At 44.9% G+C, this 26,045-nt stretch overlaps 1 protein-coding gene across 1 annotated transcript in view; it reads right to left on the bottom strand.

Moving 5' to 3' along the window:
* Positions 1–903: 903 nt before the first annotated feature.
* Positions 904–26,045, bottom strand: part of BMP7 (bone morphogenetic protein 7) — a 48,807-nt gene continuing 23,665 nt past the window's right edge. Inside the window, exons 2-7 of the mRNA XM_064465285.1 lie at positions 23,780–23,972; positions 12,739–12,887; positions 7,725–7,922; positions 5,794–5,870; positions 5,067–5,177; positions 904–3,761 (exon numbers count right to left, since the gene is read on the bottom strand). Coding sequence (XP_064321355.1) covers positions 3,612–3,761; positions 5,067–5,177; positions 5,794–5,870; positions 7,725–7,922; positions 12,739–12,887; positions 23,780–23,972 — 878 coding nt within the window. The 3' untranslated portion in view covers positions 904–3,611. The remainder of the gene's footprint in view (positions 3,762–5,066; positions 5,178–5,793; positions 5,871–7,724; positions 7,923–12,738; positions 12,888–23,779; positions 23,973–26,045) is intronic.

The following is a 26,045-nucleotide window of genomic DNA, read 5'->3' on the forward strand; positions in this document are numbered from 1 at the left end:
TTAATTTTTCCTCCCCTTGCTGGAACCGCCTCTGATTTATGCTGGGTCTAAATGCAGAGAATCGGGACCACGCTGAGAAATACCAGAGGATCCTCTGAAAATCAGTCAAGGCATACAAAAGCCAAGTAGGCATCAGTTTATGTCAGCAAAGGTCTTCCCACTGATGCTCTGCTGGGCTTCAGATCGGTCATGAAGCAAATTTACTTACGAATTTGTAATCGCTTGTGAAAGATGGTAGTTTGACTCCAAAATGCTGATGATTTAAGCCTCTGGATCAGCAAATCCATCTACATAAATTGGCACAACTCTGCTCAGAGTTCAAAGTAAACAAGAACCCCAAAATTGCTGTTATGCCCTGAAGATATAATGTTTAGTTAATACAGGGATTTAGACCATTATTTTTTTTCAGCTGCCTCCATAGCAATGCGGTGTGGTATCCACAGTAGGAAACCTCATGCCAGCAGCATCTCTGAAATATGCTAAAACAATCTAAATTAGAAAATGTCAGCTTCTTGGCTGATGCTCCTTTGGAGTTTCTTTTTTTCCTTTCTTGTGCCTCTATAATTTTATTGGGATGACTAAATCTCTGAACTATGTTAGCAGTAAACAGAACTAATTTACCCCCTGCTTCTTTGAAACAGCTGCTGACAGCTGCACTATAATTCAATCATGGATCTTTGCAATGCAGTCTGCAAAACATATTCATATTTTTTTTGTATTCTTCCCTCTCTGTTGTATTTGGACTGAAGAAGTCACACCAGATAGCGACATGTGCCGATTTTGCCTGCATATAGAGATTGCGCTGCATGAAAACACAGGCTCGAGATGAAATATACCACCTAGCCAAAAAGGTTCTCTGAATGTAGGGAGAATAACCACACAGATACACGACATTGTTGGGATATCTTTTGTAAAGTTGCAATGATTTATTTTAGTAGTTTGTACAAAAGGCTTCTGACAACTGCTCTATGAGAAGAACCAGAAAAGCATACGCATTTTTGCCAACTGTTAATAAATATCTTCTTAAATAAGGAAACAAATGTGTTTAGGAACCGAGAATCATTTTTCCTGGATGTGATTGAAAAGGAATTCAGAGATGGAAATAAATAATTCTTCTTCCGCTTGTGACAACTATTTACATAAAAATGTACAAACAGTGAAGCTGATGTCAAGCCTAGCAACAGAAATCCTGTTTAATAAAAAAACAAAACAAAACCCAAACCAGAAACAATCCCCACATAATATTTAATATATGAATCCTATACAGCAAGATACTGTGGTCCAAGTTACAAATGCAATACACCACCGCAGTGACCACCAACACTGAAACACCCGCAAGAAAAAACTAACCCTCGACTACTAAATAGTGGAAGTTTAGGCACGATTAGCTTTAACTTTCTAGGCAGCACCTTAACTTCCTTTAGGAGGTTTACAGAAGCACTGGTGTATATACGTACACAATGTCGAAAGATGCTTCCAATCCGTGTGATTTCAGTACCTCACTCTAATTTAAAGAGATGCACTGAGGGCAGTCTTGGCTGCCTGTCGCAGACAGCCTTGGCTGCAGGCTCCAGGGAGAGACGGTCTTTTGGCTTCAGCTGTTGTCCCGTCCTTTGGGGGTCTGTAACTCTTTGGCCAAAGCCTCACCTTGGGGCGCTTAAGAAGTTTGCTGGAGCCGCGCTTGCGGAGCATGGTCCTGCAGATGTTTGTCGCCTGCATTGGAAGCAGTGTGGCAACTGCTCGCCGTGGCCCCAGTCCAAAACCTACCGATGCCACGGACAGAATTCCGCTTTCCCATGAGCCTAATCCTGCTGCTGAGAAAACTGCTGGGAAAACACCAATTGACTTGAATGAGATTAGAATTAGACCATCAGAAACAAGTTTCCAATTTATTTTGTAGTAATTTCTTTTTCTTCCTTATTCTTTTTAACATGAGGCATCTGGTCTGGATTTGATCTGTGACTTAAAGGAAGAAGAGCTGTGAGTGGCTTTCAGAATCGGGCGATTGCATTCATTTATCTTCTTTCTCCTAACTCTCCTCTAAGGCAAGATATGGAGCCAAGGTCCCACAGCGGCTGTATCACCCCGTCTCTCTCTCTGGAGCAGACAGAACCGCCTCCAGGGGTTTATTATGTTCCGGACCTCTGCTGGAGGTTTAGGGTTTTGAAGTTTGGAGATTTAGAGCTGGGTGTGCTGCGGACCTGGTGTTGTGTTCGACGGGATTTTCTATCTCCCTGGTGAAATTTATGACAACCCTACTTTTGTAACTGCGACGTACGCCGAAGTGTTGAATTGGGTTGTGATTGGTTACTGCTACTTTGTATTCTTATTCCCAACAACTTTAATTGAGTTTTAATTACATAAGTGTGATGTTTGTGTAACCTGTGACTTTAAAAGAAGGAAAAAGAAAAGCCTTGAGGGGACATTTTCTTGCTTCTGGTTCCAGCTTGTTGGTGTGGCTCTTGAAAGGGGGATTTTTTGGGTTTGGAGTTTTTGATTTGGATTTTTTGGGTTGCTTTGGGAAGTTTTGGCTTTTTTCTTTTTAAGGTGAATCTAATAATAGAGCAGACTTTTATCGTAAACACGGACCCTGGGAAGTAAGGCTTCCTGGCTTGTTTCTAGCTGAGTCTGCGAGGTGCTGGGTGTACGTCCCAGCTTACAGCACCTTCTGTACGTGAGCCTCCACGTGTTTAAAAAAGCGTTGGAACTTGTTCTGTCAGTGAAGTCAATTGACATTTTCCAAACAGGCGCAGGATCTTTAGCTGGCTTTCACAACTCCATAACTGCTCAGGCTACCCTAGCTAAACATTAGGTTTAATCCCTGTTTCTTAACATTTTGCTGCTTTCCTGTTTCACGTTCATAGCAAATTCAATTTCTTTCTGGTTGCTACAGGAAATTTCCTTCCCTGTTGACAGAAAAAAAAGTATACCCAAAAAGTCTTGCCCTTTTGAACTATTTTCTTCAGGTTTTTTGCTTGTCAATTAGAAAATTCTTTTTTCTTTCCTTAAACTGATCTGTCCTTTGAATTTGCGTCGATCCAGATATAGCTTTTGCTACTATAGTTTAAAACTGGAAGTTGCATGTAATTAATCTTTAGTTTTGCTTATGAAATTGAAGCAAACAGAGGGGTGGAAGTAATAACTCTCTAACAAAATACCTGTTCACTCCAGGTATATTTTGTTCACTTATTTTATTGCAAACTGTATTACAGGAACTGCACATGCTTATTAGTCACAGCACATTCTCACCTTGGACAGATTATTATTTTTCTGACTCGCAATCAACACTGGTGAGTTTGCAATCTTCAGAAAAGACTCATTTGCAAAAGTATGTGTTGCAGGAGCCAATTTTGTAGGCAGATTTGGTTTTAAATGGTTTCTCTGGCTTGTTTCAGTTTACAAGCTCATTGTCTGTAATAAACTAAAACAAAATGTGTTCAAATGCCACTTCGATCCAGAAACTGTTCCATTGTCTGAACTTTCAGAAGCCCCATCCTAAAAACTGTTTGGGATTTTTTTAAACCCGTTGCTGGAGTGCTAACCTTTTCCCCTCCCCCACGTAGCCATACAAAAACACTCTTTACAAATAACCTTTTTTTCCCCCTACAAATCTAATGACAGCCACATGCTCGTACCACCATGTTCCTGTATTTTTTTAAGATAACGTTGGAGCTGTCATCAAAGTAGAGCACTGAGATGGCATTGAGTTGTGTAGGAGCACAGCAGGGTTTCGGCACAGTCTCTGGGTTTATAAAGTGAACCTGGGGAACGAAAGTAGAGGCATGTTAAGATTTACTTTTCCCCTCTCCTCTGTATTTTTCTTTCCCAGGCAAGCTTCTGTCTGTCCCATACGCTCACTCAGACATGTTTTGAACACCTGGCTTTGTGTACAAATGTCTTGAGATGTCCCCTGCATGTACGGAGGCTGACGCACGCACCCCAAGTCAGATCTAGTTGGAAATCTTTCAGTGAGGCAGGCTTTCATTAGAAAATTCCCGTTTGTCAGAGCAGTCAGCGTTCTGCAGAAGTGTACCCAGTTACGATAAACTCTGCAGGACGTGCAGGCAAGGTTTTGTGAGAAATCCCATCAGCCCTGGGTGGGGACCCCTGTCCCTGCGGCTGGCAGCACCAAGACCCAGCTGGGGCCAAGGGCTCCGGGTCCCCTGCACCCCCTGCTGTGGGACCTCCACGGAGAGGGGAAAAAGGCAAATAAAAAGCAATCTACTGGGAGAAAAACGTGAAGACATGTTCTTCCCTTGGAGAAACGCAGACTATTCTAGTTTCCCTAATATTTTTTACAGTGGTGTCCTTAGATGCGCAGAGGACGTGGGATGCAGATAAAAGGGTGGAGGGGGCCTCTGCGTGCCCTGCTGATGAGTGCAGGGGGTCTGGGCTGCTAAGGTGCACCCGAGCTGGGTAGGGGAGGGCACCCAGGCAGGTCAGCCGGGGTACTCGGGGCCGGCATGTCTTCTGGCCCATGCCAAGAGCTCTGGTGCACTGGCTTTCGTGACACAGCTGAGGCTGGGTGGCCCCCAGCCAACAGTCCCCCTGAGCACAGGCTCTGCGTGACAAGGACACGCCAGCTCGGGGCTCCCATCTGGACATCTTTGCACAATTTCATAACGCAAATACACCCACAGAGCAGCTGGGCTGTGTAATTTTGAGATTCGCTGACCCCTTCCTCGGTCTGTCCCCCCAGATCTGCTTTTGGCAGCAGCCTATAGCGGGTCCTGGCAGAGTTTTTGCAAGAGATGCTGATAGTGGGTCTCATCCCGCTCTTCCCTTCCCGTGCAGTGGGACCATACCACCATTAAGATGTCTATCATAGGGCCCTTTGAAACTAGAGAGAGCATGTCAATGCTTGCAGCAAAGACAGGGTAATTCCTAGCCAACTATTAATTCAGGCCACTTGGCTAGACATGTTTAGCCAGATGCTGCAGGCATCTTAATGAGTTAATGCAGACCTTCCTTCTCTTGTTAGCTTAAAGAGCTTTTTTGTGTATGAATTAGTCCTGAGTAGCACCTATCAGAAATACCTCTTGTGCTAGGAGCTACAGTGCACCTACCAGTGTCTGTACAATGGCATGATTTGTAGCATTCATGTATGAATTCAACGGGAAAGCACATTCTCCTTCACAGTAATACGCAGCGTAGCCCTCCGGAGCGATGATCCAGTCCTTGATTAAATTGAAGATGTTAAATTGTGGAGAAAGACAGAAATATGGTGCCGTGAAACAAGAAGCAGAACAGCACATAATCTAACAATTCATACATCTACATGCAGTTACAGTAGCCTGCAAAAATCTGGTACTCTGGGTTTTCTAATGCTATCCTAGACACCTCTCAAGCAGCTGCTTTTCCCGGAGGGGCATATCCCGCTTTGCAAACATGCCCATAAGGTAGCTGGGTTTAGTTTATCCATTCAGCAGTGTCCTCCTGGCTGTCCACAAGGATCACTTCACCCATTGCAGGTACAAGCTATCAGAAATGGAAATCTTTAACCAGGTCTAAAAGAACTGGCAGATGAAAACGCCGTATGTGCGTTCAGCACTGCTGGAGGAATTTCGGGGGGCCACGTTTTCTCGAAAGGACTTAAGTGTGTTTTGTTTCTAGCCAGTCTCACACTAAATATTTGTATAACCTAACTTTGCAGAAGCACTTCTTAAGCATGCTAAAGGCAATATTCAATTTCCCCCCACCCCGGGATAACAAAAATATCCAGTTATTGGCTTGTTCTCACTAGTATAGCTCAGTAAGTGACATGCAGACACCACGGTCACTCACAGCCCTTACCTGCCACCCCAGGTCCCTGAAGCTGACGTAGAGCTCGTGCTTCTTGCAGGCTTGTCGCTGGTCACTGCTGCTGTTCTCTGCGTGGGGGGAAAGGGGGTCTGTAAGGCTGGGTTGTCCCAGCACCTGCAGCCCTCCGCAATGCCCCAACAGGGAGTGAGGCATCACTGCTCATCTGTTGCACTTGTGGCTTTATTTTTTTAAAAAACATTTTCAGTTTTAGTCATAAAATAATGGTTGGGTTCAATACATGCGAAATGCACCTCCAGCTTTTTGTGCAAAGCCAAAGAAGGCCTGGGAAAATAGCTTTTTCTTTTTTCCTGGGCTTCCTCTGACCTTATATTAGCAAAAAGCAGATCTCTCTGATTATTGCTTACTATATAAAATGAGAACCTGTGAAAGGAGTGATAGGGAAAGGCACCATTTACCTATTTCCTAAATTTCTAACTGTCTTTGAATCACCTGCGTTACTGTTGATAGTTGCACCTTCAAGCCTACAAGGCAACACATGACATTACGGCAATGTGAAATCTGTTCTGTCCAGTGCACCTGGATCCGGATTACAGACTTCTTGCATTGGGTGACAGTGCTGAAGCCAAAGAATAAAACATGGGTCTGAATCATGATCTCAAAAACTACAGCTACCAGTGCAGTTTTAAAGTTGTGTCTATCCTGGACATAAGAGCCTGAGCTGGAGACCCAGGTAGAAGTACTGGAATATAGTTTTTTTTTAAAACTCCTGTTGTTGGAAACTAACTCAACATGGGGTCCCCAAGGTGGAAGCAGAACGTTGGTTACAGGGACGTTTCTAGCCTACTCGCAGTAGTAAGAAATTCTTTTGTCCATTATCCATCCTTTAAAAATTGAATTGATATAGCAAATAGATGATAAAAACGCACACTTAAACTGCAGACCGTCTATGTTGGGGAACTGCAAACCCCAGAGCTCGGAAACAGAAGCCATGGAAAACCATTTCAAGGGACACTAGGATTTCGTGTGAGAGGTACAGGAATACATATGCGTGGGCATGTCAGAGAAGCCACACCTATAACCAGGGCAGCAGAAAAACATCATTAGTTCTGGGGCAGGAATAAGCCGATTAAAGATTAGGAAGCTCCAACAAGACTGATGGGAGAGAGTTCTCCCATAGCCTTGCAGGTAACCCCAAGCAACCCAAGGCGAACGTGGTCACGCAAGATGATATTCTTCCCTATGTTGCTCTCTTCCTTCCACCTCTTGCAAGCTCTCCTTCCATTTAGTGAAGCGCTTGCAAAAATAGAGCTGGAATTTGCCACTGCCCTCAGCAGAGCTGGCTCTGCACTGTGGTTCCTGCTGGGACAGTCACCAAGGGCCCGTTACTCTGAGGTATCTCGTAATTAAGCCACGTTTCTATTTCAAATGGCTGATGGAGTTTTCTTCCATATTAGGAAGCACAGCTCCCCCCAGAATAGCTGCAGTTACCCTGAGCAACAAGTGGGTTTTCCATGCAAAACTTTTGGGACTACTAAGCTTTTTGGGGGTTAAACTTAAAATTGCCAACTCTGAAAATCTACAGCATTTTGATTCAAATCCACTGAAATATATTATTGTTTTGATCACCTACTCATTGGTTGAATGTAATTGCCTTATATTTCAAAATTATAATTTATTTCATGTGGGAGGAAAGGAGAGCTTTCTGGTTAGATGGTCTTTTTTTTTAATATTGGATTAAGAAATCCCTCAGTTTAACATTGTTTCAAAGGATCATTATTTTTCTAATTTTCTTTGAACAATCCCTAACCCCAAGCAGCTTCAAACCAGTAAGAGAATACTAGTGGTAGACCAGAGAGACAACAAACAGGCTGAGTATGGGAGAAACCATTCCCATCCAGCATCAAATCCAGCAGAGCATTATCCCAGACCCAGAACCACGGACCCGGCAACCCGCGCTGTACCTGCGATGTTCGACACCCGGAAAGCTTCCTGGTTCTTTGGCGTTTTTGATCGATTCTGGCTCCTTTGCTTCCCTCCCGTGGAGCGAATACTGCGGAGGTGGACCTCGGTGGCTTTGAAGAAGGCAACCGTGAACGGCTGCTTGTTCTGCGGGCCGTGCCTTCCTATTAGACCCGCCAGTTTGGGGTTGATGCTTTGCCCTTAATAACAGAATGGACTGGTAAGAGGGGCTGCAGTAACTTTTCATTTTCAGCAGATGCAGTAAGGGTAACAGGGCGGAGAGCTGCTGCCTGGTGGTGAGGGTGATTCCCAGGCACGTCTGTATGCGTCGATCCACCAAGGGCCTGGACTTAATCGGCAGAGCTGCTTCTGACAAGAGCAGCTCAGCACAGCTAACTTCATTTTATATCTGCGTGTAAAAGTTACATAAAATACTCCTACATATAATTATTTTACCCTAAATCCGCTTAGCATTAACTTTTCCTGCATTCTTTAGAGGGGTTTCTTTAAGTTCACCAACCTATAATTTGAAGAGATCCTATAAAAGAAGCCATAAAACTCAGCCCATAGGAACACTAAATTCCCACTGAAGGTTATTAGCTTAAAATAAAAATGCCTTGTATGAAATGTTGACAGAGTTCCAGATATGCTGTAGCTGAGAGAAACAAATAGTTCAGATGTTTAGAGACATTTTGCTTATTGCTGTATCTGAGCACTACCGTACCCGATAACTTTGCTCTAAAACTGTTGATTACTGTTCATGCTGCCTGGCTTTTAAAAGTAGTTTTATTTTTGGTAGAAGACAATTAGGTGGTTTCTCTGTAGAATGAGTCCAATTGTTCAGAAAAGACGCAAGGAACGGGTGGCAGCAGGAAATCTACCGTTCCTCCCTGTTGCCTCCAAAGGGTGTCTGGGCCCTGTTGTGAAAAGCAGGGGTGATATCCAGTTTTATTCTGCTCTGAGCTACTGAGTCAAAGTTATGTTAATGGATTTTGTGATCCTTTTGCTAAGGACAGAGCTGGGACAGCTGATACTTTCCTAGCGAAGACCTGAAAGGCAGCCTGGCCCGGGAGAGCAGGCGAGCGGCTCTACAGCCCGCTGGCAAATATTTCCTTATCTTACTAGTTTCTGACTAATGTGTGGGATGAAGCTGGTAACCTGAAGTATTCCTAGGTAATACTCTCAAACTGCTGTTTTTAAGATGACTAAAGTAAATGCCAAGGCTTATAAATTATTGTCGTTCTGGAATTGTTTCCATCTCTGCTCTTGCACGTGCCCAAAAGAGTGGTAAGGGTGACAGGCCCAGAAAAGGGGGCTGTGGTCAAACCTCAGGGCCAAGAAACGGACAGGCCTCGGCTGAAGTGCCTTCTTTATTTTTTTAAGCGTGCAGCCCAGCGAGCTGCAATATATGGGATTTGTGGAGAGGACTGGCTCAGGAGGTGTTTTAATGGCAGCTTGGCAGCACGACAGCTGCCCGGCATGGCCGGGCCCCACGTCACGCCGCCCGCAGAGGAGCGGGGCCAGGCCTCGTAAACTAGGTAAAGCAAAACTGATCTCAGACAGGGCAGCAGGAAAGCTTGGGTGAAAACAGCAGATGCAAAAAACTCATGTATGTAGATTTCTATGTGGACACACGTCAACAACTTCTTCACCTTCTGCTTAAGCTCCTTTCTGGAAACTTGTCCAAACAGCTCTCATTTTAAACGTTTGAGGCTGAGCCCACAAAGTGCTTAAGCAAGTAGCTAATGCTAAATATATAAGTAGTTCCACTTGTGCTCAGGCTTTGCCAGATTGAAGCCTTATTTCCTGAAAACAAGCTCAGCTGCAGGAGTTCGAGCTCACTGAACACCGCTCTTACGGCTTTTCCTGCCCCTTCAAAGAAGCCTTTCTGCTTCCCAAAGCTGTTTAAACTAGCAAGTACATCTATGGCTGTGGTTTGTCCAGTGTAAATTATTTTACCTTTACCATGTCTCTAGAGAGTAGGTCAGCGGTATGCAGGGAGGGGACCCAGCCTCGCACTGACATGTTTAATGGATTTGCATTAGCGCAGCAATAAGTAGCATTTGACCAATGAATTCCTCACGTAACACCAACATGTCATGTTCGAGACCATTATGGTGGCAATTTTTCCTTAGGGGAAAAAAGGCATGTAATGCTCTGTATGCGAAGTAGCATATTTCTTTTTAATAAAGATGGGAAAAATCCACTTTCTAACTTTCCTATACATCCAGAAAGCAAGGTTAAACACAAGGACGCACGTGTAGTCCCCATCAGACTGATAAACCTCTCCCAAAAGAACTAAAGTTGTGCTCTTGAACCAGAGGGCACGGCTTTATCAGCTTTTACGGAGCTGCTTTTTTTAGTACTGTCAAAAATGGGATCTTAAGTAATAAATGAAGTAACCCTAATTGGGCAGCTGCTGTTCCCACATGCCGCTGCCGAGCAAGGCGTATCAGGTGCTGGGCTGAGAGCTTGCTGAAGGCTACTGAGTCACTCCAACATCTCTTTTGCTTGCTGCTTGAGCTGATCCCCATTTTCTAAGAGTAAACAAATATCCTTTGATTCCACCCTTAGTTATACATGTTGATAGACTTATCTGGCAAGATTATAAAGACATACAAAGATCAGTTTAATTTCTTTTGTGTAATCTCATCTGGATAGTGCTTGTGATGTCAGAATTTTTTTTACATAGACTATATTGGCTTCGTGGTTAGAGAGCTCTATATGTAATGACAGATGCAAAGAAAAAAAAATTATTTTTTCTAATTCTCTTAAAGCTTTGGGGGTTGCCCAAGCATATAGTGTTGCATCAAAATCCTGCAGTGTTTGCAGCATATGATTTTCATGTGAAGTCTAAGTGTAAAAGCAGTTTCTTGTTAGCGCACACAGTTGGTCTAAATCCAAAACGAAACCTGGGGCGCAAGGAAGGACATGTCCTTGCCATTCAAAATAGGAAGAAAAATTCACTTGTATGGTGGAGAAATGGCAGTGCAAAGGTGTGCTGCCAGGGGACTTCATTTCAGAAGACAAGAGAATCAGCTCCTGTATCTCTGTGTTTACTTTTTAAACACTGCAGTTGGCTTTTCTAACTTTAGTGATAGGCTGATTAAAGTATTTTGTCCATCTGTTCTGAGAAAGCAGCAAGTCACTTTGTGTATGATTTCAACCCTTTACAAACTCAGCTAGATTTTTTAGGAGTGTAAAAAGAAATCAGACTCCTAATTTTCACTGAGTTAAATAACAGATGAGAATGCACTTATCACTGAACCTGGGAATTTCTGTCTTCGAAAGCGCTCTCTGGGATAGATCTGGCCGTATGCTTTTAAGGGCCTGCTTCCGATTGCTCCAGTAGAGCAGAGTTACTTAAGTGTGCGCAAAGTTGCAGCATTTCCCTGGATGTAGGACCCTGAAAAGTCTCCACTGAAATCTGCAACGTATTCAGAAATCAGCTGCCTTCCTCCTTTGTGCTGAAAAAAGGGATTGACTTTTGCTGCAAAATCACTAGGTGAGGATGGGGAGGGCCAGAGACATAAGATGACTTTTTTGGTAGAAGAGTGTAAGTGTGATACTGTATCATCCACAGCATTTAGAGGCAGCAAGCCTGCTTCCAGCTATCGCTTTTCTATGGACTCTGGGCTGGGTCTTGATGGTTTTCCAGTATGTGAACCACAATTGAATGAATATGCCATGTTTGTGGACACAACTTCTGTGCTTCCAAGAACTTCCTTCACGAGGCAAACGGGAAACTAAAACAAGGACAGATGTTTGAAAATGGGTTATGCTTGTCTTGGCTGTTAATTTGCCTCACTGTTTGAGCTTTAAGAGTTAAGATTAACTTGTAAATCAGGTTGAATTTGAATCTTTACACGAAGATGGCAAAAGTCATCTGTCATTGAGATGGGGACTAGTTACTTCCACGGTGAAGCTCCTGCTTTGTATCTGTGTTTGGGTTTCTGCATTCGCTGATCACTCGGGAAGGGCGGGTTAAAACAACCCCTGTGCACCCCTCTGTGCGCAGGTCTCACGTGAGGAATATCACCCTTTCACATAAGTGACTCTCCATAGGGTGCCCCATTCAAAACTGCTTTGTACAGTCTTTATGCAAAATATTACTTACTGGAAACATTCGGTGTTGCATAAAAACCAATAGCAATTGATGACTTAGATGCATATCTGGAGAATGAACACGTCCTTAGATAACCACATTCAGAGTATTTATAATAGTCATAAGCTGGGTTTTGCTTAGCCTCTCCTGCGGGGCAGCCAGGCAGTTCCAGATGGTCCCAGGTCCTGGGAACCCCCCAGAAGATCCAGGATACTTTGGTTTCCTTGCACAAATCTCCAGGTGAACATCAGGAATCTTGACTTTAAGAGAAAGCAGCGTGACTTTCTAGTTAAGACCTGGTTAGGAAAATTCCCTGCCTGATTCTAAATACAGCTTTTCTGGAGATGTTTCAGAGCCAGGTCCTCCTACCCATTCCCAAACCTCCCATCAGCACACTGCAGACCTTGATGTCCAGACCGGGCATGGTTCTATGCAATCTAAATGGTTACTAGACATTTCTACTGCCACAAAGGAAACTAAAATGGTTTCTAGCTGTCTTCTGAACTTGACAGAACTTTTGTGCCAATTAACACCAGCCTCCTGAAGCAGTCCGTTGTGTCTTTTCGCACATAGCAAAGTTTCTTCCTGCCTCCTCGACCAGACCGCACTACCTGCAAATCAGCCAGCAGCGTATGCCTGCCTCGATGGGGATGTGTACAAAGCTAACACTGAAATGACTGCAGACACGTTACCAATCTGTTAAAGCATTTCAGTGCATCCTTAACCTGAAATATGTTGATGGATTAATTTTTTATTATTACCATTCTTTGCAAGTTAGGCAAATTCAGGAAAAACATGCCTAAGAAATCCTATTCAAAGGAAAGAGGACTAAATGCTTAAGGCTTCCCCTGGCTGGGAATCATAAACCTGAAACGGAGACTCACTGATTGGTGTTGGTATCTGAAACTCACCATCGATGCCTTCCACGGATAGCTGCAGGCCAAGATTGTGTTGGGGATTCACCACCCAGTGATTACTGGTTGCAGTAATGTCAAACACCAGCCACCCTTCTTCTGCGGCCCAGATTGTTCGAGAGTCGAGCAGGAACAAATCTGAATCCCTGAAAAAAAGAAGCGTAATTCCCAGTTATCCAGCTCTCCACTGGAATCTTTATAGACGTTCACATACGTGCTTTAAGCAACACCCTTGGTCGGCCTTGCAGCAATCGGCAGATTGTGCCAGAGCTGGGCTGGCATGCGTTCCCATCTAATCACCTTCAGATGAAGTGCTTTTCTTCCCTTTAAAAAAGGGCGGATGGGTTGAAGCAGAGTTGAGGTGGTTTTGGGTTACTTTGCTGTTACAGTTAACCTTAGAGCTGCTGATGCAACTTCAGGAAAAAACGCTCGCCAGGCACAGATTTGCAAAATTATTGTTTGCATACGCAAACTTGGTAATTGGGCAGACAATGCTGCTCATTATCCTTTCCACACATAATTTCCTGACTCTTACGCATAATTGTAGCCTTGGTGCAAGCCAGCTGGAACACTGGTGTGCATATATTAGCATATGTAATGGTTTTTAAAATTTGTTCGTCTGAGGTTACAGATAATTGATTGAGGCAATAATGGCAATTTTCTTTCAATTCATTGCTTGAATTTTTTAAAGGCCACTGCTGAGTTATTTTGGTTGAAGAACTAATACCAGAAAATGAGAAAGATCAGAAATAGAGAGGATTTGAAAAGGGTGAAATCATTCTGGATTTACAAAATGTTTCCTGACAAGTTTCTGTAAAAATGAAAATTTGAGAAAACACAGGTTCTATAAAGGAAAGAATCTTCTCTTATCAGAAGTTGAGAGATAAAACGTCGATGAAAAAATGGGATAGTGGTGCAGCTCCTTTATAAAAAACAACCTAACAAGAAGAACAAAGAAACACGATGGAAGTGTCAAGACAAGACCCGTAAGAGGTGCTTTTGTACTTGCAACGCACAAACACGATAACTTGTTTAAGTGTAATTATATCCTTTTGAATGAAGAAACATCCTTGGAAAATCCTTTAATTGTGCTCAAAGCTTAAAGAAGGCCTTATTAATTTTGTCACTGTTGATTGGTCAGTGCAAATAAATATATATAACTTAGTTTGCACAAAATATCAAGTGATCAAAAATCAACCTGAGAAGTGCCATCGGCATAGAGGCATTTGTCTCGAAGCTTTTAGTGATTCTTTTCCCTGTGAGATACCAAGAAATTAGAGGCTTTTGTCCCACACAGCTGACTCAAAGCAGAAATGGAGTTTTATTGCAATGTTTTTACTATCTAGCTTTCCTTTCAACCTTTGTGGGCCAGGGTGTATGAGAGATGATAGCTTTCCTCCGTGAGCTAATGGATGTCACCGCCTCTGGCTCTGTGCTGGCTTACATGAAATTAAACTTCTGAAATTAGTTCCCGCGGAGCATGTGAGCACGTTGCTCAGCGTGTGTAAAAGGAGGGTTCTGTCGTTTCCTCACCAGTGCATGATGCTGTTAACCTTTGGATACGATGGGGCTGAATATGTAAATACAGCCAACGCTGCTGAGGGTGCAATTAGTGCTGCGTGTGGCAGCCTGAGGGAAAGCAGTGGCTTTCTGCGTCAGCTCCATTCAGAAAGAGGAGGCAAAGGTCTGATGCTTGCAAGAGATGTTTTGCAGGTGTGGGACTGTAACAGCTGCAATTCCTCCCTTCGCCCAGCACATCCCTGCCATGCAGGAAGGCATGGACGAGGGAGTTTTGCTTTCTTTTAAATAAAGTTTTCGTTTGTGGAAGAAGCCCTACATCAGAATTTAACTTCCTGCAGCGCTTTCTTGCTGACATGTAGGCGGTCCTGTGGGGGAGTATTTTGGTGATGTTTGGGCAGCCAAACCGGGACGCTCGGGATGGGGCAGTGGTGCAGTGATGGAGGCCTCAACTCAGGTTTTGGGAGCTGCTCTCTGAAGCTCAGTCACTTTTGCTGGGTGCACCTAGGACAGCTGAAGAGAAACAGTACAGATAACGTCTTCCTTCCACATACACGAGTTAAAGGAATGCAAGATGCTTGAACTCTAACCGGGGGACAAATTTCCTGGGGTTTCATCCCCACCCAGAAGCAATGGCTCTGTTCCCACTGTGCATGACGCAGCCGCACGGACACCTCCCGCCCTTCCCTGTTTACAACACGCGGAACAAAACGCATCCCAGAGGAGCCGGGGATGAGGGAGTAGTACGGATTGGCCCGTTCCAATGGCTGAGTCCAAGTTTCCAGAAGTAAAGGGTTTTTATATTCACATACTGCATCATTTAAGCATGGCCCCTGACTGGAACTCATGATTCACCAAGGTTTAGTTAATAGGGACTTGGCTTGCTTGGTTTTTCTCCCTTGTACTTTGCAGGTTGAAGATAATAGCAATAATGATAACTTTTTTTTTTTGTTTTTAGCTACTGCTCAACTGCAGTATTACTCAGAAAAACCAGCCTTTAAGCTTCCCATGCTGACATGATGCAATCAAGGGTAACCAGACAACATGAGGCACCAAGTACCAGGGTGAGTCAGTCTGGGAAATTGTATAATGCGTTTGTTTTCCTGTAGTTACAGCAATGTGCAAACAATAGGCCTGGAGGGGAAGCCTGAAGTGAGAGAGATCAAAGGGACCCACTAAAGGGGAAACGTCCTTCACACACACACACTTGGAACATTTGGACCCAAAAAGGCCCCGTGTCGGATGCTCTCTGGAGAAGTTCAAGCACTCCTGGATTAGTACTTTCTGCTCTGGCCCACCAGCAGCGGCCAGGGGTGGGATGCAAAACCTGACTGGTGTTGCAAGCAGAGGCTCCTGCTTCATCTCCGCCTGAGACTGGGGCACCTGTTCCAATGAAAAGAAACCTCTTGTTCTTTTAAAAAGGATGACCTCCCGTTAAGTGAAATGCCCTGCTCTCCAAAGATGGCAAACAGTGTTAAATCACTAGCTAATAGACAACAAGCCCTTTAGACTTATTTGTTGGCCAAGAAATGTTATTCTGCTTAGGCTTAAACAAAATTTGCTCTGAGGGCTTCAGTCTAACTAGTTGTCATATGAGATGGTGCTAGTTAAGTCTAACTAATGTGGCTAGTTTGGGTTTTAAGTTTGAGATAAAGATCTAAGCACAAAGGGGAAACGTTTTTAGTGCACACCTCACCCCCTGGTACCTTACCTACCAACTGTACGCATATTTAGGTCATTCTTGGAGCAATGTGAATAATGGCTCTGCAACCGAGAGGCAGAAAAGCACTTTGGTTCCTTGGCCCTGAATTCAATCCCTTCATTTGAGAAACTTCAGAGCATGTGAGAAACTGTACTGAAGCTCCTACCAGACCAAGAGATAGGGAGAGGCACGTGATCCTCATTTTACAGAAAATTAAGCCAAGACATGGAAATGTTAATGTCTAGATTAGAGTTACATAAATGGCGAAGTCTGGATCCAGACCACAAGTATGTTTTGTTGCGACCACATCAAAATGGCTCAGCGTTCAAGGCACTTACATCAGCTGCAGTGTCAAAGCTTTTAGCAATGATAAAACTCAGGGCTTTCAGCTCACATTTTTTCAAGCATCGGGCTGTTGATGGAGCCTAAGATGAGGACAGGAGGTCGGCACTTGTCTACTGATCGCTTCGGTAGTGCCTGGCGCTGGATGCCAGAACGGAGAGGCACCTCCCATTAGCCCTCCCAAAAATTTTTCTACGGGTCACCTAACTTCTGTGTGGTCTGTGAATTTTCCTTAGTGAACTTGGGTGTTTTCTGGACTTAAGGGTGAATAACAAGTATTGCAAAGTGAGGGTGGCTGAGGAGGATGCGTGTGAGATCGTGTCTGGAAAGCAGCTGGCGTTATTGAGGTGAAGGGGCTGAAGCTGCCAAAGGGCTGTGTGTGCCCAGGGATATGCAGGGCAGGTGGCATGAGTGGGGTAAGAAAGGGAATCACAGGGGATTAGTGGAAGAGAAAAGGACTGGAAGAAGTGAGGTTTGTGGGGGTGAGTGGAGAAATAAGAGGAGACAAAATACAGAAAAGGCAAGTAGGAGTATCCTGAAAGGAAACAGTGAGGAAGAGAACTGCCACACTGCAATGCGGTAATTCTAAGGTAAGAAAAAGGAGTAACAACCAAGAAGCTTCATGAAAATAGTACGTGTGGGCTCTTTGCCTTCTGCTGGGGTATTTTTTCAGCCTCTAGGATGCACTTTGGTTTGTAGCCATAATAACTAGAAATGTATCTAAAACTCAGAAGCGCAGCATCTCTCTTAATCACCTGCCTTGATGAGCTGGGGCATGAGAAAGAGCATGGACTTACAAGCAGAGACTCATACGAGAGTTGGCAATTCTGCAGCAGCAAGGGAGAACAGGAGACGAAACTCTGCATTTACAGGCTCTATTGCTATGAGGTCTACAATGCTCTAGGGAAGCCCTCTAACCAAGCAGCACCTGGTTTTGCGTCTGTTTTCTCCACTCTCTTTCCCCATCCGCCTCATCAGCTCTGTTATTTGAAGCTGCTGGTTGACAAGTGATAGTAAACACTAACGAGCACTTCCAAATGGGATAAAAATAAACAGGAAGGACAGGCAGCGGAAGCAAAGGTGACTCTCAGCAACTTCCATTACATCGCAAGCCAAGCTGATTTCTGTGATGTGCTGGCGCTGGGGGCTGGGGGCAGCCTTGGAGCCCTGGCTCACCGGGGCCATGTCCTGGCGGCAGCCGGCCCAGGGCCACTGCCAGCAGGTCCTGCAGTCCCCTGCCTGTGCTCGGGTAATCTGCCAGCCCAAAGAGCACACCGAGGCTGGCCGGCAGCTGCACCACGCTAATCCCTACCTGCTAGTTTTGAGGAATTACAGATCTCGCAGTGTTTTAAACGATAACCATACTGTGACACCTTACCACAGACTTCAAATTGCTTTATAAATACGGGTCAACCCTCCCGCTTCCGTTTTAAAGTGGGAAGCACTTGAGGCACAGATATGTTAAATGTCTTACTGACTCGGCACGTAAACCATAGCCACTAAGCCAGGAGCATAATCCTGTCCTCTTGACTGGTGTTCTAAACCTAGAGGGGCTGTTTGGGTCACAGGCACGGTGCAAGATAGCAGGTTTACTAACAGGCAGCCCAAGGACAGAGCTGGCGTGGGGGGATAGGGGCAATTCGTGTCCAGGTTTGAGCAGGTGGAGGGAGGAGAAGGCAGAAAGAGCACCCTGGGAGGGTGAGAGGAGATCTGGGGTTAGAAGACATCTGTTTGGATTAAAAAAACGGCAGTATCCAGATTCCAGTTTGCTTGGTGTCATTGCTTAAAGTCGGCTGCAGCTGTCCAAAGACAAGCTTAGGAAAATATTTTTCAGACTTTCCTACTTTGAGAGGGCCCCAGGATCTCCCTGGGCCTCTCCCTGGCACGTTTGCAACACCCTCTGTACACAGACCTGATGCAGCCCTCCTCCCACACCTTCCCTTCCCTGCATGCCTGGGATCCCCTGCTTATCCTTCCCTCTCCCTCCCTGCTGATAAACGCCCCCCATGCCCCTGGGGAGCAGCCGCCAGCCAAGCACAGCCCGGGGGCTCCTCCAGGTGAAGGGATGGCCACGGCAGGAATACAGCTTGCTCAATGTGGTTTCCAAGGACTGGTCTGAAAACTGGCTGTACTGGTAGTGAAACAGAACCGTGTAAATTTTGTTGAATCTTAGGCGAAATTAAATTCACTTTAAAGTTCCAGCAGATTCTAGTTCTGTTTTGTGTGTTCCTAGTAGCCGAGTTCCCTTTCCTATGTAGTGTTTGACAAGCATTAAGATCTAGGTTTCAAAGACTGATTAAAAGTGGAATTGAGGGTTTGTTACAGAGATGCAACATGTCTCCTAAATATGAAGCCTCTTGTAAAAGCAGTGCTGAGAGAAATGAGGTTATATACATATCTCTGACACTTTATATACATCTGTTTCTATTCAGCATTGAATCGCTGTTCATTAGTGCATCACTTAGCTGAGCAAGAGCCCACTGGGGTATGCAAAATGCCTCCTGCAGCTACTCAAGTGCCTGTGAAGAGTTGTGCCTTGCTAAGCGAGTTCAAGACTTGTCAGAGGTTTTGCAGGCTGCAGTGGCTTTTAGGAATGGTCTGAAAGAGATAACTGCATGCAGCTCTGTTCCTGGAGAGCTACAGGGTTTCCATGCTAAAGCTCCCTTGCTACTTGCTAAGAGATGAGTACAGTTATCAACTGACTTGCAGATAAATCACACAAAAAAACACATCAAAGCTATTGTCAGCACCTTTCTAGATGCTGTTAGCACTTGCAGATACCATCATGGTGCTGGGGCACAATGTTAAAACAAACTATACCCTTCTTTGCTGCACCATCCCTAGAATGGTCACGCTGGTGCTTAAAAAAGCTCCAAAAAGAAGGCACATCTGCTTCGCGGGTTGGGTGGGCCTAAGCCTTTCTTAGTTACTAGAATTACATGTTTCAGCCCACAACATGGAAACAGACTCCAATGAACGGGAAGAAGGGGTCTGGAGAGGGGCTCAGGTTTGATCTGGGTGCAGAAGTGGTGTAGTCTGAAGCACAAACTAAAGTGTTCCAGCTGCAAGTCAAACCCAGGAATGCATCCTGCAAGATCTGATTTTTCTGTAGGGCTGGTAACATGAGCATTCAAATCATTCACTGCCTTTGAAGCCTGTGAAATCCATAATGGCCACAAAGTGAACGTGTAGCAACTACATTTCAGTTACCAAAGGCTGGTCAAGTACCTGGCTTTATTCTCTCCAGTAACAAAACTCCCATTGACTTCAAAGGGGTTGGGATTTACTCCCCAGTGCAACCGCTGGGTCCGATGAAATCAGAGATGTAACCCTGGGACGAGGTGTTTTAGCTTCTGAAGGTGCAGACAGATGGGCAGGATCGAGCTGTGATGTTGAGGGGAGCTACGCAGTCTGCATTTTTTCTGCAGCTTCAGGTTATTAATAAATCGAGGACGACGCCCTGACTGACAATCTGCCCCACGGGTACCTTTTGAAAATACACAAGTTCCTATCGGTTGCAACAGGAGTTAGGTATCCAACCTGCTTAGCTGCTGTTAGAAATGTCACTGCATAGCTGCGTGTCTTTTCAGCACTTAAGTTCCTTTGAAATTCTTGCTTTGGCCATTGCTTACAACACGAATGGAGAGTCTGAGGGTAATGGATATTTCTTTTGCTAAGTAGTTCACAAACTATTTCATGATTCCACTGTAGAAGTATCAAACTTCATTTTTCCCAGGCTCATATCAATAAGCTTTATTTTGACATGTTCTCTGCATCAGTGCCCGAGATAAATAACCTTCAACACCTTGTAGCAAGCCTTGTGCCCCGTGACGTGTGCTCCCTAGCATCGGAATCTGCTTTGCTTTCCCCCAGCGCCCAGAAGGGAGGAGACGGAAACTTGAGCAGCACCCAGCTCCCTGATGGCAACCTTCAGTTCCTGCTAGCAGGGTTTGTGACCACAAGCAGGGACTTGATGTCCTGCCGCTCAGCAACCTTCTCAAGCCAGTCACTGGCTTTGTAAAACTCTTTCCCAGGCTTTTGGGTGAGTGAACCATGAAGCCCAAACAGAAGTTGGACATGAGTCACTGGACTTTGTTATGCACAGGAAAGCTTTGAGACATATTAGTCAAAACATCAACTGTTTTCACAGTGTTTATGATATTAGGAACATTTTTGTTCATGAATGTACTTGTTTGCTTAAAGTAAATAGCTGTTGCTTTGTGCCTAAAGAATGCTGCACATGCCTTTTTATAAAGAAGATGTTGCCAGTTTGAAAAGCTTGCCTTGCAATGAATTCATGGATTCAAAAGGCCCAAAAGAATATTTGATCATTTAGTTTGGTTACCTGTAATAATATCTTCAGTTGACAGAGATATAATTTCTGTTAGTCAAAGTCCAGAGTGGCATCCCATCCGCCACAATGGACAGAGCTGGGCTCTCATTTTTACTGCCAGGGTGGTTGGGTGTCTATCTGCCCGTGACTGAGCCGGCGGACGGATGAGAGCTTCCACCCTGTGTTCAGATGCCGATACTATTGAGGGGCAGGATTTCAGAAACAGCCTGCTGTGGGTGCAGCTGTTTGTCTGGAAAGACCTCTGCCTGTATTTTTCACCGACAATAAATTGCAGACAAGAGATGTTGCTGGTTAGATACCTGCCAACCTGTCTGAACTCGTAAAGCAAGTCATTAACTGTGGAACGGCTCGTACTTATGGTTTATTTGAACTGAGGGCACACCATCACACCCTCCAAACTGGAGGCTCATCTGAGGTTTAGCTGAAAATTAAGCCTTCAGCATATCCATATGAAGGTGTCTCTTCACCCTCAAAGGAAAAAATCTCCAGTCAGCCTCAGCTTGGGCTTTTCAGCTGCATCCCGTGCTGGTTTTGTGGCCCTCAAAGCTGCCCCAACCTCTGCTGTGTGTTGCTGTGTTACGAAGGCGAGGCGATGCCGCAGCTGCCTCCGGGGAGCCTGGCACTGAGCTTCTGTGCCTGGGCTGCACTTAAACAGGAGGTGCACGTTGCAGGGGGGGCACAGGCCAGGAGAACACCTGGTGTTTCAGATCCCAAAAGGCAATTCCAGCAGTCTCCCCGGAGATCCCACTGCTCTTGTATCATCATAAGAGCACAGGGAGAGGGAAACCCGTTTGGGTTTTACTTGGCCATCGTACCTGCCATGGTCTAGGGAGAGGAATCTACAAAGCCAAACACGAGTAAAGGTTTTCTTGCCTGCGTGGGGGGGGAGAGTTTGGCTTTGTTTTGCTCTTGTTGCTAACAACGTCAGATGGGTCTGACTTTCCAGCCTGTTCAGGATGAGACAAACAGCCAAGGAGGCATCAAAGCGAATGGGTGTTTTTTGATCAACGTTGGAGAGAGCTTGTTTTCTTTCTCCACTTGCCCAATGACACACTGACTTGGATGACTGGTCTGTGACAGAGCCGGTTGGAAAATGTCAGTGGAAAAATGCAGAAAGAGAGCAAATATTTTGACAAATGTTAGGGACAATATTGTTACCTTTGGTCAATCCAAACCAACGGGAATATTTTTTCAGGACAAACTGTTCAAAACTCACCGTTGCCTGTGCCAAAATGTATGCAAAGGGTGAAAATGGATGAACACTCCTTAAAAAAAGTGTTCCTGTGGTGAATATGACGCAGTAAAATTGCATCTAATCTTGTAGCTGGAAGATCTGTGTAATTAGCACGATTCCGCACATCTTCCAGCCAGTGGTTCATGTGTATGCCTGCCCTTTGCATATATTTTTTCCTTTAAGAATAAGAATTTGTGATGGAGACAGTCTGCAGAAACACTTGATGCTCCGAGCAGCTGTATATCCATAACTATCCCCAGTGGGTACCTCACAGCCCTCTCTAAACATAGTTTTAACAAACCTATGGATATATCATCTTAAAATTAAGGTAATAAATGTCATCCTAACTCTGTCAGTAGGTTTCCTAGCGGGCACCTACCTCACTGCTCAGGATCTGAAGGAGAACTTCCCTGGCATCTGATGAGGAAGGACATTTACTCCAAGAACAGGTTTCTGGCAATTCCCTACTGCCCTGGCACGCTGGTGAGGCCCTCTTCATCTGCCAACACACATCTTGATTCTGCTTTTCCCAAGAGTGCAAAGTCATCCCTGCAGGCTTGTAACTGTATAACCCACTCGGGAAATACAGCAAGGGCAGGCTTCTGTGTCTGGGAGGGCCTAAGATGGAATAAACTTAAGTGCTTGTAGTGAGCAGGACATCTAAGGGGTCCTATGCATATTTGTGGCTTGTTGCCTTCTCCTTTAAGGGAGCCTGGTTAAAATGTGCAGTTCAAATTATCACTGATAAAAATAGATTAATATTAGCATAGTCCCCAAACCCTGCAAATAACTGTGTCAATAGAAATGCCACGAGAACTATGAGTTTTGACCCATAAAACTGGAATTTCAGCTATGGGAGAAAACACACCTCTCTTTAAGTACTTTTACCATACAGCAAAGCCGGTAGAAATTCTCACCATTTAAAAACATTGGTACGGTTTCCTGTCATATTTCAATGGATCAAAAAATGCAGAACACTTTTTCTGCATTTTTATTAGCTCTTATAAAAATATAAAGCCCGCTTTTTAAATCCCTAGTGTTTCTCTTTTCATAAACCTAAATTAGGGCTGTAGTATTATTACCCCATATTTAGTAGTCCTAGAGAGTAACTTCTGACTAGCATGTGACTGTAAATACTTTACATGTAAATAAATGCAGTCTCACTTTTGGTAGGATTTGTACGTAAAATAAATATGTGCAAATGAAACTAAGTGCCTTTGATAAATGGTTTGGGATTGCTGATTAATTGGAACTAAAAACAGATGAGAAAATTGGACATATGTTCTTACTCAAGTTCCCTGGAGGATTTGTCAGGGAGCTTGGCATACATTAATAATTGCTTGGAATGGATTTAATAGCTCATCTTGTAGTTTTGCACATGCAAAACAATCAGTCAATATAAAAAGCATGGTGTCATCTGTCTTTGTTAATTAGGGATCTCGAACGCCTTCGGTAATAAAGGCTAGTAATTAAGCTACAATTAGGAAGGAAGCATTCGGATGTGGGTTTGCCACCTCAGGATCCATAACCGGCAGGAGGAAGAGGGTAGGTCTTCCAGAAATCTTGAAATACTCTGAGTTTATGATCTTGTGTACTAGCACGTGGCCAGGCTTGTTCGCTCCTCAGCTACCGGCTGCCCCCAGGGACAGTCCCCAGGGGATGCTCCCAGGGCACCCCTTCCCCATGCCCTCGGTGGCTGACCAGGCATGGCACCTCCGTGCCCACCGCATCAGCGCTGACTGAGATGTCACTGTGCAACCCTGATGCCTCAGCCCAGCTCTTCAGACACATTTGGTGGCACCGGTATTTCTAAAAATATTGGATGTAACTTTTTGGAGGAACATACCGTGCTTGCGCTTTCATTGGGATTTGCCTGTGGGTCACTCACCTTCCCGGGTGCTCCTGGAGTACCTGGTAGACACTAATCTGGAACGTTTCGTTGTCGAAGCGTTCGCGGATGTAATCCTTGTATATCCTGAACTCGGCAGCCGTCACCGCTTCTCCCTCTGGGATTCTGGAGAGATCAAACCTGAACTCTCGGTAGTGGCAGCGCTGATGGTGAAACTCTCTGTCATGCTCCACTGAAACAGAAAAACAGCCCATTAGCCACCTGCTTTGTTCCCTTTCCCCTCGCCTTCAAACAAGCTTGCGAGTTGCCACAACAGAAAAGGGCAAGAATATCTGATTGCAGCATCTCATGCTGTTGTTCGGTTCATTAAAGCACGTAGGAAATATGTGACTCTATGTGGGCTATTAAAAGCATATATGTGTTTATCAGACTCTCTTTGAAACAGTTTTACAGCTGGCTGGTACAGGGTGTGGGTGACCGTTGTGTTTTAATGATTTTTGGCAGCTTTGTGCTTGACAAGTGACTCTGGACATTTGCCACCGATAACGACCAAGCTGCTGCGGGAAGGAGCTGAAAGAAACAGATGGGGCTTTTCAGGAGGGCTGGTTCTTGGCCTGACTCTGCTTCTGAAAATCACACACGCATACCCACACAAATATATACACGAATTCCAGTCCTTGAGGCTTTTCATGCCAGTGGCCCACATTTATCACAAACTCAGTCCCGCTCCAAAGGGTCAAAGCTTTCACTTTAAAGCATCTTTAGTGATCGGGGCTGTGAAGCAAATGTTCAAAACAAGGAACTTCTTCCAATTCCCAACCCTGACCGTGGAATAACAAGAAGTGCCAGAGTCCTCCCAAGACAGGGTTAGGACGGTGCGTCATCCCACCAAGTGACAGGTCTGCCTGTCTTCTGATGGACAGCTGATGGTCCCGTGTGACGCTGCTTGCGGACACTGAAGCTGAGGGTCAGCAGTGTGAGGAAACAAAGAGTTCGAAACTGCCCTCCAGCACAGGCAGGGAGAGGTGCCAGTGCCCCAGCCCAGCCCATGAAGTGAAGCACCCTTTTTCGAACAAATTCCATATTAAACAGACAAGTTGGATGAAGGAAAACAGGGAAATGGAGGTATAAGGGATGAACTGACTGGCCAGAGGTCCCACCGCACGACAGTTTAAGAGCTGAGGTTTGAACCAGGGACTTCCTGTATGTCCCAGTCCCATCGTCTGTCCACTTGACCTCCCTGCAGCTCAACTGCACAATTCAAGTAGTTAGCTCTGAGATTTTCTTGGCAAACAACGTGTGTCTTTCTACAGGCCTGATTCTCGTCTGGCAGCACTAAATCCATTGTGTAAATCCATTGACTTACATGGAATTACTCCTGAAAAAGAGGAGTTTCAAGCCTGAGTTTGAGAAGCGCTTATTTAAATTTCCGGCACTGCGTGGTACAAACTTGTATCAGCGGTCGTGAGGGCCTCCCATGCGAGGGATGGAGCGTGGGGAGCCTCCGGGAACCGGGCCGTGTCCAAGCGCTTACACGGAGCAGGTTCAGCAATGCTCTGCTGGCTGAGATTCAGCAGCTGGCCACGGGCTCTTCCTCCTCTCGCACATTACTTCTGCAAGGAGTCCAGGGCTCACAGTTTGCCACTGTATGATTGCTGTTCAGGGAAATACTTCAGAGCTCTCAGTAAGAGCTGGGATTCATCTTAGAGGAGTTTTTTAGGTAGGAAACTCCTAAACTTTCGCAGACAAAGGCAATTAAGTCAGGCAGATGGTTTTATATGTTGAGCAGTCTTAGCGTGCACTGAATGAACAAAGTCATAGTGGCACCTCTAGCTATAACATCTCGTGCGGCCTCAGGAAGGTCACTCGGTCTCTCATAACCTGAAGTGGGGGAATACTGTGAATATCCACCAGTGTTTGTAAAAGCCTGGGCAGGCTAAAACTGCCCTATTAGTGCTGGCAACGCTATTAAATGTTGCTTCCAACAAAGTATTCTCAGCAGAATAAGATACAAAGAGTATGATTTCAGTCTCAAAGGAATTTGTCTGCACCTAAATTATAGAGGGGAGGAAAAAATATTTTAATATGGAATAGCTCCTTTAACCACAACTATAGAAGAATGAATATAATGTTGTGTGGTTTTAGTTATATTATGGATAACATCCCCAGCAGGGTGTATTATAGAGGTCTAGCAGTAGGATGTACCGATATGATTTGCTTCCAAAGACATGGGAAGGCTGAATTTTCAAAGGAAGGTGGGTGCACCTTTTCAGCCTACATATGTGATGACAACTGCATCGGCCAA

This window comes from Phalacrocorax carbo, chromosome 14, assembly GCF_963921805.1.
Source record: "Phalacrocorax carbo chromosome 14, bPhaCar2.1, whole genome shotgun sequence".
In the NCBI taxonomy this organism is placed as follows: domain Eukaryota; kingdom Metazoa; phylum Chordata; class Aves; order Suliformes; family Phalacrocoracidae; genus Phalacrocorax; species Phalacrocorax carbo.